At 36.0% G+C, this 19,324-nt stretch overlaps 1 protein-coding gene across 2 annotated transcripts in view; it reads left to right on the forward strand.

Annotated features, from left to right (window-relative positions):
* SLC9C1 (solute carrier family 9 member C1) overlaps positions 1 to 19,324 on the forward strand; it is a 90,222-nt gene that overhangs the window by 11,984 nt on the left and 58,914 nt on the right. For both annotated transcript variants that reach the window (XM_025913379.2, XM_086675453.1), the window contains 5 exons: positions 2,315 to 2,476; positions 7,177 to 7,276; positions 13,070 to 13,213; positions 14,442 to 14,616; positions 18,199 to 18,280. In XM_025913379.2, the coding sequence (XP_025769164.1) occupies positions 2,315 to 2,476; positions 7,177 to 7,276; positions 13,070 to 13,213; positions 14,442 to 14,616; positions 18,199 to 18,280 (663 nt within the window). The remainder of the gene's footprint in view (positions 1 to 2,314; positions 2,477 to 7,176; positions 7,277 to 13,069; positions 13,214 to 14,441; positions 14,617 to 18,198; positions 18,281 to 19,324) is intronic.

Here is a 19,324-nt window from a genome sequence, read left to right on the forward strand (position 1 = left end):
GAGTAAATACTATAAGTAGTCACTCTACAATAATAAAAACTCTGCTGAAGGAGGAAGAGAACAGTGAACTTATCCCCTCAGCCCTTAGGAGTTTCTCTGAATTTTTTTTTTTTTCTGTGAAGAAGAACATGACACAAGGAAGGAGTTTCTCTGAATTTTTAACAGCTTTGAAAGAAAACTTTCCTTTAAGAAAAAAGATGTATGACAAGATTTGCTGATATTTCATTTATACCAATTGACACAATAGTGAATCAATAATTTTTGGATAACTCAGATAATAATTATTACCTTTAAAAACTCATGCAATTATTTAAACAGTGTTGCTCTGTCTTTTGAAGTTAGCGCATATTTCATAAAGAGAAAAATTAAGAAGCGTTACTGTACTTAGAGGTCTGTCTTTTCCAATTTGCGTGTTAGGAGTTTAAAAAAGTTGTAAGAAATATTGGATTTGCTTTGAGGTTTTTCCCAGTCTAATAATTCCATTCAGTAAATATTTTCCTGATTAGAAACTATTTTCCTTTCTTAAAAAACAAACTGGGGTGCTTGGGTGGCTCAGTCAGTTAGTCATCTGACTTCAGCTCAGGTCATGATCTCACAGGTAGGTTCTTGAGTTCAAGCCATGCTTCAGGCTCTGTGCTGACAGCTCAGAGCCTAGAGCCTGCTTCAGATTCTGTGTCTCCATCGCTCTCTTCCCCTCCCCCACTCACACTCTGTCTGTCTCTCTCTCTCTGTCTCAGAAATAAACATTAAAAAGAGAAGAAGAAAGCAACTTTCTTCTTTTTTGTTTATTTATTTTATTTTGAGAGAGAGTGCGAACATGTACCTGCATGCCTGTGGGTGCAAGTGGGGGAGGGGCAGAGAGAGAGGGAAACAAATAATCCCAAACAGGATCCAAGCTGTCAGCGCAGAACCTGACATGGGGCTCGAACTCTTGAACCATGAGATCATGACCTGAGCCCAAATCAAAAGTCGGACACTTAACTGACCGAATCACCCAGGCACCCCAAAAAAGAAAGCAACCTTCAAATTGGGTCTTCTAACTCCCATTCCCTGCATCCTTCTGAAACCAGAGTCAACCTCCATTCTTTGTTTCAGTTGCAGGAGGTACTAGACTCCCCAGATTGCCATTACGGGTAACCCCATGCCTTGAACAGGTATGACCTAGAAGGCCACTCCTGAAACTCCCCTTCCATGTTCATACTATCCCTACAGATGCTACATCTTTCCACTTAGCAGACCTAGAAACATGGGCACAGGACTAGGTAAGAAGGAATCTAAATTGTCTCAGCACTCTGAGCAGTGTCCTGTCCCACAGTGGACGTTTATAAATGGGACTCATAAAAGATTTTTTTCTCTTTCATTTTGCCATCTCAGAACACAGTTCAAGATTTACTTATTCTCAAATTTAGTCTCGCTTTTTGTTGTGGTTGCTCTGACTATTTTCTGTTGGCCATTCTTTGTTTTCATTTCGTTCTTGCTCTCCACCTATTCTGTTGCAGTTGACACTTCTGCTTTCCTGACCCCAGAACCTGCTTTTATCTGTGATTCAAATTCTATTCCTCTGTTCCTCACCCTGTAAAAGTGGGGGGATTTCCTCACCCACTGGCATGCCTGATTCCAGCAACCAAGGCCATCAAGGGCTTAGGCTTCCTGTTTCCCTGGGAAGGATGTCATAACGATTGTGGAAAGAAATTTGGCAAAATATGACAATATCAGTAAAGGAGCAACTATTCTTTAGTGCAAATTCCACTTCTGGAGCCTAAGGAAGTAATCAGAGAAGTACAAAAAACCATGTGCAGAAATATACACAATATACAATGCAGCATTTTATCAGGGAAAAAACTGGAAGCAAATGAAATACTCAACAATAAGGAACCAATCAGTTGCTTTGACAAGCCACAACAATACAGGAGATTCACTAAGCTGGGACCCAGAGGCATTCCTTTTCTGTATTTCCTGTGTGTATCATGTTAGATATAGAATATAAGTTCTAAGAGTTTGGGGACTTTCTACTTCTTATTCATTACTGTATCTCCAAAATTTATTACACTGTTTGGCACTGAATAAATGTATATTTCTTACTGGGGATCGAAAGAAGCTCTTTAATGAAACTGACTGAATTTTGCCAACTTCTATGGCTCTCAGCGTTTGAATAGAAACTCTTTCAATGTAGGAATAAGAAAATGCCATACATCTACCCCAATGGCTAGTTTTAAAGATAGGAACAAAAAGAAAAGTTGACCCAGATTATCACTTAAAATTAAGATAAAGTAAGCTCTATTAACTATTTTCTGTTTGTTCCCCTTTCTTTCAGTTTTTGACATCCTATTTGAACTTTGGTCTTATTTTCTAGCAAGTTTCTTGTTTGGAATTCTGAGTTCAAAACTGATCCAATTGTGGATGGCTACTGTTTTTGGTGATGATGTCAATCACATAAGTCTCAGCTTGTCAATTCTGTACCTCATCTTTTTTATTTGTAAGTCTGGGGCCTATGCCTAAAATTAAATGACACAAAAAAACTCAATACAAAGATACGGGAAGATACATACCAGGCAAAGTTGGTAAAATAAACCATTCAATTTATCTGGAGGAATGTTTTTTTTAAATAACCTATCAGAAGAGATAAAAATATTAGTATATATACAACAGAAATCAATGTGTCAAGATATATAAAGTAAATGCCATTATAAAAGACAAAGGAATTTGACAAAATCACAATTTCAATGAGATACTTTATCATGCCTTTCCCAGATAATTTCATAACCAATTGAACAAAAAATAATTATGGCTATAAAAAGATATAAATAAACACTTAAGTGTTTGGTTTATAAGATATACAGTCTTATCTCCCCAAACCAAATACATATCCTTTACATATATACCTGTAGACCATTTACGGAAATGAACTAGACTCAAAGAGCATTTTAATAAAATCCCAAATATTGTTCAATCACAATGCAATTATAATTTACTAATTACAAAAGGAGGGTCTTTAAAAATAGTCATTCTAACAGCCTGAAATTAAATATACTTTTCTGGACAGCTTTTAGATCAAAAAGGAAATCAAAATAGAAGTTTCATATCAAGTAAGTCTAAATATTAGAAAATCTATCAATATTATTAATCCCTTTGCCACCATTTCTTCCTCACAGGAGTATGGTAGTTATTAATCATTCATCATATTATTGTTTTCTGATGCAGCCTCAGAATCTCATTCAACCCTGCTCTTCAAGACAGCCCTGCAAAGGACTTGGAGTTAGCATGTGCAGTAAATATAGTAAAACCTTGGTTTGTGAACATAATTCCTTCCAGAAACATGCTTGTAATCCACAGCACTTTGTTTATCAAAGTGAATTTCAAGAACCATTCGCCCAGTTGTGATCACATGGTGTTTGGTGTTGCATACTACTTGTATGGCAAGACATCACTTGTTTATCAAGTTAAAATTTATTAGAAATGTTTGCTCATTTTGTGGGACACTCACAGAACAAGTTATTCGCAATCCAAGGTTTTACTCTAATACCTAGTTTTCTAGTTACCAACTTATACTGTGCACTTTCATTTACATTTAGGAGTAAAACAGTTGCCTATTCTCATATTGATGATTTAAAGTAGCTCTGGAAGCTTTAGCTAATGAAATAAGAAAAAAAAAAAAAAGAAAGACATTTATCCATAATTTTAAAAGAGAAAATGATTTCATTAGTGACAACATTTTAAATTACATAGAAAACTCAAAAGAATTAATTAGTAAACTAAGCCCAAAAGGCTTTTTAATAGCTTGATATAAGATAAATATACAAAAAAAATCATGTTCTTATAAGCCAGCAGTAGTTAGTTAGAAAATATAATGAAAATTTGATACTCGTTACATTGGCAAAAAGTTATAAAATATAAAGGAATAAACTTAAGAAGTTTGAGTCTAAACATGGAAAATTATAAGAGTTTACTGAGAAATATAAAATTGGAATAAACTGAAACAGAGAAAATCTTTTTAGAATTGCTAGACTAACAAGAGTCCTTATTTTCATGTCTGAGGAAGGAAAGGTAGAATATAGGATCTTGAGGCTTCCTAACTAATCAGGAGATTAAAGCCAATTATAACAAGTGAGTTTATAGAATCAAGTTAATGAATTAATAGACATCTAGGGAACAGCCAGTACAGATACATTCATCATGTACTACTTTAATTGTGGATACCTAAAATTTCTACAAAAATATATTCCAGAAAATATAATTTTTCTCTAACATTAATTAGTAAGTGAGCATAGCCTCAAGGTTAAGGGTTATACCCCCCAAAATAATTATAAACTTTTAGAGTTAAAATGTCTCTATAAATATTTTAGAAAGAAAACTTCTAGGACAGAATTTCCTGAAAACAAGGTACAGAGGAAATATAAATCTAATGTAAAAGGACTTTCACTCCGACCTGGCTAAATGTTCATATTATTAGTATCTTCAAGATATTCCCTATAAATATTTTCCAGGTGTCACTGTTACCTAATAAATTACAATGACTAGTCCAGGACTTGATCTCCTCAAAGTGCCTATGTCCACATTTTCCTCTTCTTTTATAATTCAAAACTAACCAAAGTGTTAGTTCCTGGCTTAAGGTACCATTTCTAGCCAGGACTAAACTAAAGAATATAAAACTTGTAATTTTCCATCTCTGGAAGGGAAAGACTCGGTAGTGTGATAATGATACCAATTTCTTAAAATAAAATGTATTACAGTCCGAATTAAATAATAGAAATTTGAGGGGGGGGGGGTTGAAATTTTACAAAACAATTTGAAATATCATCTGGAAATACTAAATGTGAGAATAGACAAGATAGCTTAAAAAAAAAAGTGGAGAACTTTCTCTACTAGGTAGGTATTAAATATTTAACAAGCCACCAGTAATTAAAATACAACTGTTGTAACAAAGCAATGTAAAGTAAGCCAAAGAGATGGAAGGGAAAATAACTGATCCAAATACACCTGGCAATTGACAAGTAATGGCAATATGATAAAGGTGGATTAGCCACAATACTCTTTACTATTAAAACAAATTTTAATTTTAATTTTTATTTTTATTTATTAGCTAGAACAGAGTCTGCTAAACAGTAAGTGGAAAAAAGAAACTAGTTACAGAACTCTATTACTGTACAATCTCATTATAGCTTTTTTTACTGTGTGACTTTGTGTGCATGTATGCTTGATGTATGCCATGGTGAGTGTTCACTGGGAACTCACTCCCCTGCTCTCAAAGATCTTGATCCAATTATCTTAAATTCCCAGTTCTTTAGCCTCTGAGCACCCAAAGATCTATCTCCTCATGATTTCTGAAAAATTTTGTAGGTTAGCTCCTCATGATCTCTGCTACCTCCTTTTAAATATATAGATGTTTTTGGTTCTTAGTAAATTTTACTGAAGACGGGGACAAGGAAGCTCATAAGGGAAGTTACATTATGTAATTCATGATTTCATAAAACCTGATAGCTACCTTTAATCTCACTTTTCCATGTTTCCTGCTTAATTTTTACCACTTGTGTCCAGTATTGTAATTCAGCAAGTATCCTTTAATACTTGAAGCTCCTTTTTGGGTCTCATTCTCTATTCTCAACTAGCTTATCAAATTATTTCTTCTGAGAAAATGTAGTCCTCTCCATTATAGAAATTCCAATAAATTTTTTGTTAAAATTATACCTATCCTGCTTGACTTAGAGTGGGCCTATGTGTTAATAAACCCATCGTAAGTTGAAAATTTCTTAAGTCAAAAATGCATTTAGTGGGGCGCCTGGGTGGCGCAGTCGGTTAAGCGTCCGACTTCAGCCAGGTCATGATCTCACGGTCCGTGAGTTCGAGCCCTGCGTCGGGCTCTGGGCTGATGGCTCAGAGCCTGGAGCCTGTTTCCGATTCTGTGTCTCCCTCTCTCTCTGCCCCTCCCCCGTTCATGCTCTGTCTCTCTCTGTCCCAAAAATAAATAAACGTTGAAAAAAAAAATTTAAAAAAAAATGCATTTAGTATATCTAACCTACTGAACATCATAGCTTAGCCCAGTCTACCTTAAACCTGCTCAGAACATTTACATTAGTCTACAGTTGGGCAAATCATCTCACACAAAGTCTATTTTATGATAAAGTAGATCTCAAGTAATTTATTGAGTGCTGACTCAGAGAGAAAACCAGAATGGTTGTAAGTGTATTGGTTGTTCACCTTCATGATCACCTGGCTGATTGGGAGCTGCGGCTCACTGCCACTGCCCAGCATCACAAGAGGTTATGTTCCCGCATATTGCTAGACTGAGAAAAAAAAATCAACATTCAAAATTTGAAGTACCATTTCTACTGGATGCATACTGCTTTCACACCATTGTCAAGTCAAAAAATTAGAAGTCAAACTTGCATAAGTTGGGGATGATCTGGACCTGAAGCCTGGGTCATTGAATTATGGGTCCTCTTTAAAAAAATAAAAATTAAAAAATTTATACACACACACACACACACACACACACACACACACACACATATATATATATATATAATCTCTATACTGTACCATATTATTTGGATTTTTTACATTGATAATATGCTACTTTCATATTGCAAGAGGGAATATAACTCTACTACAGCTACTTTTAAGAATATTCCAGTTTTTCATGCTTTTCATTCTCATACAGTAAATGCACCCAAACAAAATTAAACTGGGGAAGTATATCCTTATTGGGTTTCTACCAGTTTGACTCCCTTAGTCCTGCCACAAAGTCAAACCATTTCTATCTCCTACTGTCTCCCAAGAAAGAAAGCATATGAAGTGGGCTAGTCCAAAGAACTCATTTGCTCACTTCCATTTTATCCCTCCAGAGCCCCTCTAAAAACATGACTCCTGTAGAGGGTGCTTTGGCTGCACGAGAACACAGTAAAAGAGTTTTATGAGCTTCAAATTGTTGGCAATGATCTGAAGCCAAAACTGTGCAAGAATGTTAGACGCCACCATACAGTTGGGTGTGAATCTGAGGAGGAAGAAGGACAATAGGTGGTGGTAATAACCTGCAATATAATCCAGTTGAAACCAAGTAGGGTAGCCTCTCTATAAAGTTACTATACTATCAAGATATCTGATATTTTCATCTTGAGCAAAATTTGTACCACTGTTGATCTTAAATTAATACTTTATATTTATTTCTTTTTAAAATAGGTGAACTAGTTGGAATGTCTGGAATATTTACCCTGGCCATTATGGGACTTTTTTTAAATTCTACCAGTTTTAAACCAGGAGTTGAAGCACTTCTTCTAGAGTGAGTAGCTAGCATATTTTCATATTTTTTCATGCATTGGCCGCTATAATATTGTAATAATAGCTATATCTATATCTACATATCTATCAAAGTAAGATATTGACTTGAAAACTACTCAATAAAAGCCTTTCCTAGAAACTCTATTGCTTGTGTCTTCTAATCCTCTAATTTTAGGCAAAATTTGTAACCTTACCTGAGTTCATGTTGGCTCTATTTTCCCCCTAATTCTCTCAAGTCTCTGACCATCTATTCGGTAATTCCCAGTATAATCCCACTAGACAAGGCGAGGACTAAGGTAAGGCAAGCGAGACACTCATCACAGGCACAAAATTTAAGAAGGTGCCAAAAGACTCAGTAATCAAGATAAATAATCTTTTAATGCAATACTTTTTGGGGGCGCCTGGGTGGCTCAGTCAGTTAAGCGTCTTTCTTCGGCTCAAGTCATGATCTCAAAGTTCATGGGTCTGAGCCCTGCGTCTGATCTGTGCTGACAGCTCAGAGCCTGGAGCCTGCTTCAGATTCTGTGTCCCCCTCTCTCTCTGCCCCTCCCCTGCTCACAATCTGTCTCTCTTTCTCAAAAATAAATAAACATTTTTTTAAAATTTTAATTAAATTTTAATGCATTATTTTTGAAAAAAAAAAGAAATTAATGCAAAAAACCCCTGGTGAAAATGTAAACATTTTAAAGAAATATTAGAACAAGACTACTGATAGTTCCTTTTGCTTCGAGCTCCAATATGGCTCAGCCTGGCGCTGCTGCTAGAAGACCAATATTTTAAGGACAATGAAGAGATGGCATGCAAAGCAAATTAAAAGACAAAGCTAGGGCATTTGAAGAGGATTGGCAGTGTTATAAAAGAAAATATGGCCATATGTACAAATTTACAAATTGTGCCCTGCTCAAGGGCATCCAGCTTAGGGGAGAGTAGAATTTGTGCCAGCCTGCTAGAAGGATGCTTTCTGTAATGATACAACACACAGGCTGAGAACTTGACTTAACTTGCACAATGACAACATAGAGTAGCAGAGGCCCTGAACATAATCAATGATTTTTGGAGTTTTGCAGAATGTTATAGAAGATAGAATAAACTCAGAAGTTTGAAAGTATAGAATCTTACTAGAGTTTTGGAACTCTTTACTAAAATTTCATGTCAATTACAAAGGAAGCCAATTGTACCAACACCTAGGCAGAATTACTTGGGCCACAATTAAAGGAAGAAATAAAAATGTTACATGTTTTAAATCTGATTTTGGGAAGTGATTCTGAAGTCTCCCTTCACCTTTTTGCTCTAACTAAATGCTGGATCTCCCCTGAAGGCATTTACTCCCTTGCTTTCTTTAGAAGTTGTTTTTCTCACCCACATCCTGGGTACTACTAAGCCTAGAGTTGAGGCTGGTGATCTTTCTATACCTTAAAGTCATTTCTAGATCATACTTTCTCATTCTTCCCAAGAAGAACCCAGTCTTGAAGCTCATGCCATCAGATTTTCCTATCTGCCACTCTCTTGACTGTAGTTATGTCTAGATCCCTGAATCACACTCTCCATTTCGTGAAGATATTGACCGTCCTCTCACTGTGACTCTCCAGCACCATTACCCTATCACCATTCTCAGTGATTTCGGTTAATACCCACACAGTTGATCCTTCTATTCCACCTTTCAGTTCCTGGACCTCCTCTCTTCCTATGAGCCTATTCAGCCCCCTGCTTCAGCCACCCACGTACATGGTCATATAAATGAGCACATCATAATCTCAATGTTAAGAATCTTACTGTCAAAAATATGACATGTGTCAGGTCCTACTCTCCAAGACCGTAAAAACCTAAGATGACAATAGCAAATCCTCCTATATTCTACAACAATCTGCTGCAGGGCCTTGCGACTCTCCAAGACAAGAGGAACATCATCTCCCATGTTTTCAGCTTACAGCCTCTAGGACCCAGATTTGAACAGTTCTGCAAATATGCTGACACTACACTGTGTCAATCTTATGACCTTTTACTGATCTTCATCCACCTCACTTCCTTCTTACCCAAATCATTTCTTTTGTTTAAAACCACCCAATAACTTCTCATCTCTTTTGGTAACAGGTAAAATCTTTTTAAAAATTTTTTTATTTGTTTTTTTTACCTTTTTTAAATTAATTTTCAAAATTTAAATCCCAGTTAGTTAACATGTAGTGTAATAATGGTTTCAGGAGTAGAATTTAGTGATTCATCACTTACATATAACACCCAGTGCTCATCCCAACAAGTGCCCTTCTTAGTATCCATCACCCATTTAGCCCATTCCCCTACCCAACACTTGAGAGCAACCCTCAGTTTGTTCTCTGTACTTAAGAGTCTTTAATGGTTTGTCTCTCTCTCTGTTTTAATCTTATTTTTGCTTTTCTTCCCCTATGTTCATCTATTTTGTTTCTTAAATTCCCCATATGAATAAAATCATATTTTTATTTGTCTTTCTCTGACTGACTTCTTTCACTTAACATTATACACTCTAGTTCCATCCACATTGTTGCAAATGGCAAGATTTCATTATTTTTGATGGCTGAGTAATATTCCATTGGACATATATACCACTATTTCTTTGTCCGTTCATCAGTAGATGGACATTTGGGCTCTTTCTACAATTTGACTATTGTTGATAGTACTGCTGTAAACATTGGGGTGCATGTGCCCCTTTGAATAAGCATTTTTATATCCTTTGGATAAATACCTAGTAGTATACTTGTTGGTTTGTTGGATAGTTCTACTTTTAATTTTTGAGGAATCTCCATACTGTTTTCCAGGATGGCTACAACAGTTTGCATTCCATGAACAGTGGTAGAATAGGTGGATAAAGGTGTCCTCTTTATCCACATCCTTGCCAACATCTGTTGCTGCCTGAGTTAATTTTAGCCATTCTGACAGGTGTGAGGTAGTATCTCATCGTGGTTTTGATTTCTATTTGTCTGCTGATGAAGGATGAGCATTTTTTCATGTGTCTGTTAGCTATCTGGATGTCTTCTTTGGAAAAGTGTTTATTCATATCTTATGCCCATTTCTTCTCTGGGTTATTTGGCTTTTTGGGTGTTGAGTTTGATAAGTTCTTTATAGATTTTGGATACTAACCCTTTATCTGATATGTCATTTGAAAATATCTTCTCTCATTCTCTTGGTTGCCTCTTAGTTTTGCTGATTGTTTCCTTCACTGTGCAAAAGCTTTTTATCTTTTTTTTTTTTTCAACGTTTTTTATTTATTTTTGGGACAGAGAGAGACAGAGCATGAACGGGGGAGGGGCAGAGAGAGAGGGAGACACAGAATCGGAAACAGGCTCCAGGCTCTGAGCCATCAGCCCAGAGCCTGACGCGGGGCTCGAACTCACGGACCGCCAGATCGTGACCTGGCTGAAGTCGGACGCTTAACCGACTGCACCACCCAGGCGCCCCAAAAGCTTTTTATCTTGATGAGGTTCCAATAATTCATTTTTGCTTTTGTTTCCCTTGCCTCCAGAGACATGTCAAGTAAGAAGTTGCTGCAGCTAAGGTCAAAAAGGTTCTTATCTGCTTTCTCCTCTAAGATTTTGATGGCTTCTTGTCCTATGTTTAGGTCTTTCATCCATTTTGAGTTTATTTTTGTGTCTGGTGTGAGAAAGTACTCCAGGTTCATTCTTCTGCATGGAGCTGTCCAGTTTTCACAACACTGTTTGCTGAAGAGATTGTCTTTTATCCATTGGATATTATTTCCAGCTTTGTCAAAGATTAGTTGGCAATACATCTGTGGGTCTATTTCTGGGTCCTCTATTCTGTTCCATTGATCTGAGTGTCTGTTTTTTAGCCAGTGCCATACTGTCTTGATGATTACAGTTTTGTAATACAGCTTGAGTCCAGAATTGTGATGCCTCCAGCTTTGGCTTTCTTTTTCAACATTACTTTGGCTATCTGGGGTCTTTTCTGGTTCCATACAAATTTTAGAATTGTTTGTTCTAGCTCTGTGAAGAATGCTGGTGTTATTTTGATAGGGATTGCTTTGAATACATAAGTTGCTTTGGATAGTATCGATATTTTAACAATATTTGTTCTTCCAATCCATGAGCATTGAATATTTTTCCATTTCTTTGTGTCTTCTTCAATTTCTTTCATAAGCTTTCTATAGTTTCAGTGTATAGATTTTTTACCTCTTTGGTTGGATTTATTCCTAGGTATTTTATGGCTTTTGGTGCAATTGTAAATGGGATTGATCCCTGATTTCTCTTTCTGCTGTTTCATTAATTGGTGTATAGAAATGCAACCGATTTCTGTATGTTAATTTTATATCCTGTGACTTTGCTGAATTCAGGTATCAGTTCTATCAGTTTCTTGATGGAGTCTTTTGGGTTTTCCACGTAAAGTATCATGTCATCTGCAAAGAGTGAAAATTTGACTTCCTCCTTGGTGATTTGAATGCTGGTCACAGCCTAGAGTAATTAGCCTAAATTCAGTCATAAAGAAAGTATTTTGAATGTTTTGACTTAACATTTCCTAATATAGGATGTTTTATATTGAATTTTTCTCTAATAATGCCTAGGTATTTGTGGTTCTTAAATATAGTTCAAAACTGAAAATTCTTATTTTTTTTAAGTTTATTTATTTATTTTGAGAGAGAAAGAGAGAGTAGAAGGGGCAGAGAGAGAGGGGGAGAGAGAGAGAAAATCCCAAGCAGGCTTTGCACCATCAGTGCAAAGCCCAGTGTGGGGCTTGAATTCACAAACCGTGAGATCATGATCTGAGCTGAAGTCAGACGCTTAACTGACTGAGCCACCCAGGCACCCCTGAAAATTCTTATTAATGTAACAGGGAAAGATTTAATTTTTATACTGAATTTGTTTTTTGGCCAATCAGGAGTCCTGGAGAAAAAATAATCATTATCTTTAAAGGGTAACATATGGTTAAACCAAGCTACCTTCATCTCATAAAATGGTATTCATGTACCCTTCTAATCTTTTCAATTTATTTTTTTATGAATATAATATTTTGACATTGAATACATAAAATTCATAGAATGTACACATGCTCACAAATCCCTAGTGGAAAATCTACAAAGGGCACTCATTAGAATAAAGGATTAATTTACATCTTCTAAGGACTAGCTAGATTTTAGGACAAGCCTTCATCCTATCATTGTGTAAAGCAGACTGGCAGTTTAGTATTCCTTTTAAAGATAAATGATTTTAGCTCTTTCCAATGATACAAGGAGTTCACAATCAGTATTCTCAAGCTACATGAAACATAATGCCCGAATAAATTCTGTCAAATAGTACAACTACAACCAAAACATGTTTTCAAAATCAATCCAAAAGAAAGACACTAATTTACCTGTCGTGTAAACTGATTAAAGTTGCTTTAGAATTATTTATTTACTTGTCTGAGTGCTCCTCTCTTCCCAGTTAAATTATAAGCCCCTTGAGTGTGTAGGTAAATGCGTTAATTACCTTTATTTTCTTCTTCTTCTTCTTCTTCTTCTTCTTCTTCTTCTTCTTCTTCTTCTTCTTATTTTAATGTTTCATTTATTTTTGAGGGGGTGCAGACAGAGGGGAGGGAGGATCTGAATCGGGCTCTGCACTGACAGCAGTGAGCCCAATAGAGGGCTCAAGCTCACAAGCCATGAGATCATGACTTGAACCAAAATTGGACGTTCAACTGACTGAGCCACCCAGGTGCCCTGTCTTTATGTTTTTGACTAGGCCTAGCACAATGCCTCACATAGATAAGCCTTGTGATAAATGTGTTAGATTAGTTAACTATAATTAACTACATTTTTCTTCTGAAAATGCAGATTCTGGAATTGTCTATCATTTGTTGCTTTTCTTATGGTGTTTACCTTCACTGGACTTCTAATTCCTGCACATACATATTTATATATATCATTTTCTGATATATATTATTCATTAAATATCTATTTCACACTTATTGTTTTAAGGTAAGAATTTCATTTGAATTTTTCTATTTATAAGGCATTGACTAAACCCAAAGAGATATTTTAAATAGAAATGTTTCATTCCTTGGCATGAATATGAAGAATTGCCTTTTAAACTTGCCAAGGAATCACTAGCAAATTAGTGTTTTAGTGTTTTTTGTAACTGTATTAATTCCGGTTTTAACTGAATTTCAAAGCAATCTAAGTACTTTATAAAATTTTTGATAATTAGAAGGAAAAAAAACCTTTCATAATTTCACTACCTAGAGACAACTGCTATTAACATTTGGTATATTTCATCCAATGTTATCTTTCCAATGAGATTTCATAAAGTTCAACACTGATCTTAAATAGAAATTCTATGTTGCTTTAGTTTGCCTAATATTATATAACAAATAATTTCCTGTTGTGATTAAATTATAGTTAGAAATAGCTTTTTAACAATCATAAGAATATCTTCTTTGTAAATGTCCTTTTTGCCTAAATAATTTTTGTAGCTCTATTTCAATGATAAGAGGTGGGAAAGAGTCTGCCCTTGCCCTTGTAAGGGAAGAGGAGGTGACACAGAGGAGGAACAACCACCATCACTGCAGTCTCAGGATTCTTCAGTCTCCATCACTAGTGTTGTTAACATGCTGCTTCCATCTAGGAAAATTAATAGGGAGTTGACATCAGTTGGCTAGTGCCAAATAAATACAAATGAGTCCGAAATTATGAGATACAACTAGTGTAAAATGTAGGAGATGTGCGATTAAAAGAAAAAAATAAAAATGAATTGGCCAATATTAGATAGATTCAACAAGATTAAAATCTACAAAGGAAAAAAAAAAAGGAGGGCACTTTTTCCCTTCACTTCTCACTCATTAGATTTGCTTTTATTTCTTTTTGGGATCTAGAATAAAATATATCAACAAAGCATCTCTAACTTTTTCTTTTCTACCACAAGAAACGCCACTCAAGGGTGATGTGGAATTAACCTTCTACAAACCTAACAGAAATAAATGAAGAGAATAATGCCATACCCTTGTATCTCTCCATGAAATGCCCTTCTGCCTTTTTTTTTTTTTTTTTTTTTTTTTGGTGCCATGCTAACAGTGTGTGAAATATGGCTCATTTGTTTGAGAGTTGGTATTCCACAGGGAATATATTGGGGTAGAATAGAATGAAATGGGGGTAGTGGTGAAAATATCTATGGCAACAATAACTTTTAAAAATCTCTTTTGTCTTCTAGACTTCTGGTTTTTCTATTAATGAGCCCTCTTTTGTCTCGACTTGGTCATGGGTTCAACTGGCGTTGGGCGTTCATAATGATCTGGAGTGAAATGAAAGGAACACCTAATATAAACATGGCTCTTCTCCTTGCCTACTCTGACCTTTCTCTTGGAACTGAGAGGGAAAAATCTCAAGTAAAGATAAATGATTTGGTTTTTTTGAACATATTATGAATACTGTTGCTGTGTACTTAAAATATATTTTAGTAGTGAGGTAGCTCATGCCACTTGGACTATGGGAGTGATTTAGCCAGGATGCCAAGATTGGATAGAGGAAGAACACCTGGCAACATTCCTCTTCCTGGGGAACATTCTGGCTTAGGAATTCCTAAATCCTTTCATTACACTCTTAAAATAGGTTTATTACAAAGGTTAAAGGAATTAAAACTTATAAATAATTTAAGGCACACCTGGGGGCTCAGTTGATAAAGCATCTAACACTTAATTTTGGTTCAGGTCATGATCTCATGGTCATGGGATCAAGCCCTGTGTATGGCTCTGTACTCACAGCATGGAGCTTGCTTGAGATTCTCTCTTCCCGTCTCTCTGCCCCTTCCCCATGTGCACAAGCACACACGCTCTCTCTTGGTGTCTCTCCAATAAATAAATGAACCTAAAAAATACTTATAAATAATTTAAAATAGTACCTAAAACAGAGTATGTACTTAATAAGTGTTTTTATTTTTACTTACTCCTAATACCCATTTGAGAAAAGCAGAAACCTGCTTATTATTGGCTCTATTGCTTTCTGTAACTTTGTGAAGCCACATTTAGTAATGCTAGGAATCAGAACATTTTAATTGTCAAGTGAAGTTACCTTTTCACTTACAGTTACCCCAAACTCTACCTAACAGAACATAATGGGCTTGACTCTCCCTCTACCTTATTTCAAGGTAAGATCATTACAAGGAGCTCTGTAAGAAATTTCCTGTGCAGATATCACAAGCATCTAATACTTCCATTGTGGTGTTTTTTGTTTTTGTTTTCTTTTACACATAAATTCCAAATATAAAGGAAAGAGCATCCAGGGAATATTTGTGTGTCTAATTAGATAATAGTCCAAACATTAAAAAATTAAGCATTCAAACACTTCTTTTGAAACCAAAACTATCCACTATCCCATGACCTTCTCCTCCTTTTTAACCTATATACACATGCCTAAAGAATCAAGGTTAGTTCCTTACCATACATATTGACCAGTTCAATGGTAGACATCACGCACAGATCTGGGTTCTGAAATTTCTAGTTGACTGCTATTTGCTATGTCACCATCACCAAGTTATTTAATTCCTACCTCATTGCACATGTCCGTTTCATCATTCTAAAAGGGACTTAATACCAATGGTTGAGGCACGTGGGTGGCTCAGTCAGTTGGGTGTCCAACTTCGGCTCAGGTCACGATCTCACAGCTTTGTGAGTTCAAGCCCCGTATCGGGCTCTGTGCTGACAGCTCAGAGCCTGGAGCCTGCTTCGGATTCGATGTCCCTCTGTCACACTGCCCCCACCCCCCTCAAGAATAAATAAACATTAAAAAAATTAAAAGATAATAATACCAATGGCTGTTTTAGCAAATGTTTACAAATAACTTTTTTAGGGGTCAGAGGGAGTCCTAATTTGTAGTATTTGCCAATTTCCATTGTGTAATCACTCTCACTAAGAGAACATCAATCAGCTCAATAACTTCCTGAAAATTTAATGATCAGCTCTCATGAACTGGGAAAAACCAGCTCTAGCACACCACTATCTCAAAGGGTTAGTATGAGAAATAGAAAATGTACATAAAATGCTTAATACATTGTTTAGCATATAGTAAATGTACAATAAATATGAGCTATGTTGATGATTATAATGCTTTGAGATAAAACCTTAAATAAAATGCTTTGAGACCTTAAATAAAATGCCTAAATAAAATGCTTTGAAACCTTAAATATAATGCTTTGAGATAAAACCTTAAATAAAATCATTTAGTGAGATGCCCTCACTAGAGTAGTAACTAGTTGAAAAGAAAGTAACACTTCATTTAATTTGGCTGAACCCTATAGCTAACCTTTTAATACTTTTTAATACTCACAAAGCAGCACTAGAGTAAAGGTTAAAAATAACTTAATCTTGTGTCTACTACTCACAAGTTTATTGACCTTGGCTAAGTGACAGTGCCTAAGTTTCCCATCTGTGCAATTGGACAATATTGGTATTCACTTCACAGAACTGTTGTGAGGATTAAATAAGCCTGATATATCGTGCTCTATGCTTACTATATAGAAGTTAACTTTTATTACTATTAAATTAACAAACTTAGTGATCCTTAATTTTGGACGCACTTTAGAGTGCTTCAGGAACTTTTAGAAAATTATCAGTGCATGTGGAATTCTGGCCACGGCCATGATGAATAGTGGATATCAGACTTATTTCCTATAGTAAACAACTATAAAACTGGTTAAAATATATGAAGCGATCGAATACAGTTTTCAAATTTTCTACAATTTTATAATAAACGAAAAACAGCCTAATTTTTTAAAACAGGCAAAAGAGATAAACAGATACTTCACAGAGAAAGATATATCTACCACTAAGCACATTAAAAATGCTCAACATCACTTCTTTAGGGAAGTGCAAATTAAAACTACAATGAGAAACATAATGTTCAATTTACATGAAGGTTTTAGAATTGGTAGTTCTTATCTATAGAAGTAGAAATCAGACCTCCTGTGGAGTAGGGGATTGATTGGCAAGGAGAACTAGAGATATTTGGGGGGGGGGGGGGGGCGGGATATAAGAATATTTTACATCTTGATAGGATTGAGGGTTATGTGGGTGTATACAATGTCAAAATTTATCAAATGGTAAACAAGTACATTTCAATGTATGTACATTATACCTCAGTTTTTCTAATTACTAATGTGTGGGCTCCACCCTCGTATAAATCAGAATATTCAGTGGGAGCATCTTGGGCACCAGTATTTTAAAGTTTCCCCATGATTCTAATATGCCACCTGGAGAGTCTCTGGTGTGGTTTCACGCTCTGTCTCTAACCTCCATCTGTAGCCACAAAAAAAGGAAAGGCTGGGGGTATGACATAAGTTCTGGAAATTAGAGTTATATAAGTCAACATAGATTGAAAAGTCTTAGATTGAAAAGTATTGTTCCAACTGGGAGTATAAGCAGAGAAAAAAAATCAAGTGGCACCAGAGATATTAATTGCCCCTCCCTCCTGACAATGAAGGGATGGCAGAGAGGCAAAACATGAGGTAAGCAAACATAGCAAGACCCCCGAGCTCTTCTCTTACCCCAGATGAGGAGAATTATTTGATACAGAGGTGCCTGGTAGTGTGGAACACAGAACTTCATGGTTATGCCCATGGTGGCGTGTGTAGTGAATAAGAACCGATAAAGTACAAGCATATTCCCAAGGCCCAAGAAGTGCAGCAGTGAAATTTAAGGACAAGCTTTTTATGTTCCCAATGTCTCCATTAGTATTTGTTTACTTGTCAGATCATGTGTCCTGAGTATTGATTTGGTTCCAAAAGCATGAATAAAATCTATGCAGGGAGATAGAGAATACCCAGAGTACTTTCATCATGCCTGACATTCATATTCTTCTCTACTATGAGCATTTATTGACTTAATACAGCCTGGTTTAACTTACATTAGCAAATATAGAATATAGTGCATGAAATTGTCATGATTACTTACTTTGTATTTTTCTTTCTACTCTAGGTATTATTTCATGGAGTGTCAGTTTGCTTAGTTACCTTGATTGTCAATAGATTTATTTTGCCAATGGCAGTTAGTAAACTAGGTAAGCCCTACTAATTACTATTCTGAGTGAAGAGAAACATTTTCTAATAACATTTTTAAAAATGTTTATTTGTTTTGAAAGAGACTTCAAGTAGGGGAAGGGAAGTCAGAAAGAGAGAGAGAGAGAGAGGGAGAGAGAAAGGAGGGGAGGGAGAGGGAGGGGGAGCGAATCCCAAGCAGGCTCCACACTGTCAGCAAAAGGAATTTCTTGGCTGGTTTTAAGCAAGTAAGTGTAATTATATGGTTAACTCTACTTCTGTGGATAACTGATTGTGGGATGAAGAGCATTAAAGCAGAAATAGCAATTTTAGGAAGCAACTGCATTATGCAATATGTCCGTTTTCATCCCCTACTTTTTAACAATTGAAAAGTTGAGATCTAGAGAGTTAAAAATTCATGTGGCAGTTGAAAACCTAGAAAAAAAAATGGCCCTGATGTTTTAATCCATTATATTCTCAACTGCTCTATCACCCTTCCCTTTGTACACAGCGTTTTCACTCTAATGGCAATTCATTTTTTAATTTAAGAGAGAGAGAGGAAGGAAGAGAGGGAGAGGGAGAGGGAGAGAGAGACAGAGAGACAGAGAAAGACAGAGAGAATGAGTGAGGGACAGGCAGACAGAGAGGGAGAGAGAGAATCCCAAGAAGGTTCCGTGCTATCAGCACAGAGCCGAGCACAGGACTCCAACTCATGAAACTGTGAGATCATGACCTAAGCCAAGGCTTAACCGACTGAGCCACCCAGGTGCCCCTCTAATGGCATTTTTAATCAATCTGAGAGTCCATCTTTATGAATGGTATTTCATTACCCAATCTGCATTCCTTCCTTGTATTTGTAACAAAATCTTTTCTCTTTACTTTTTTAAATTCTCTGAGCCTTAACATAGTAAATTGGGAAGAAAAGATTAAAGAGGGAAAGTTTTGCAAAGAGCATCATATGTTCTACTTAGTAGCTAAATAAACTTAAAATTCTTATTGTGGAGTATGTTTACTTGCACTAAGAGCAGTAAACATTTGCTTACAGAACATCATTGCTTTCCAAGGAA

The sequence above is a fragment of the Puma concolor genome, chromosome C2, assembly GCF_028749965.1.
Source record: "Puma concolor isolate L17-30 chromosome C2, mPumCon1.1.hap2, whole genome shotgun sequence".
Lineage (NCBI taxonomy): Eukaryota > Metazoa > Chordata > Mammalia > Carnivora > Felidae > Puma > Puma concolor.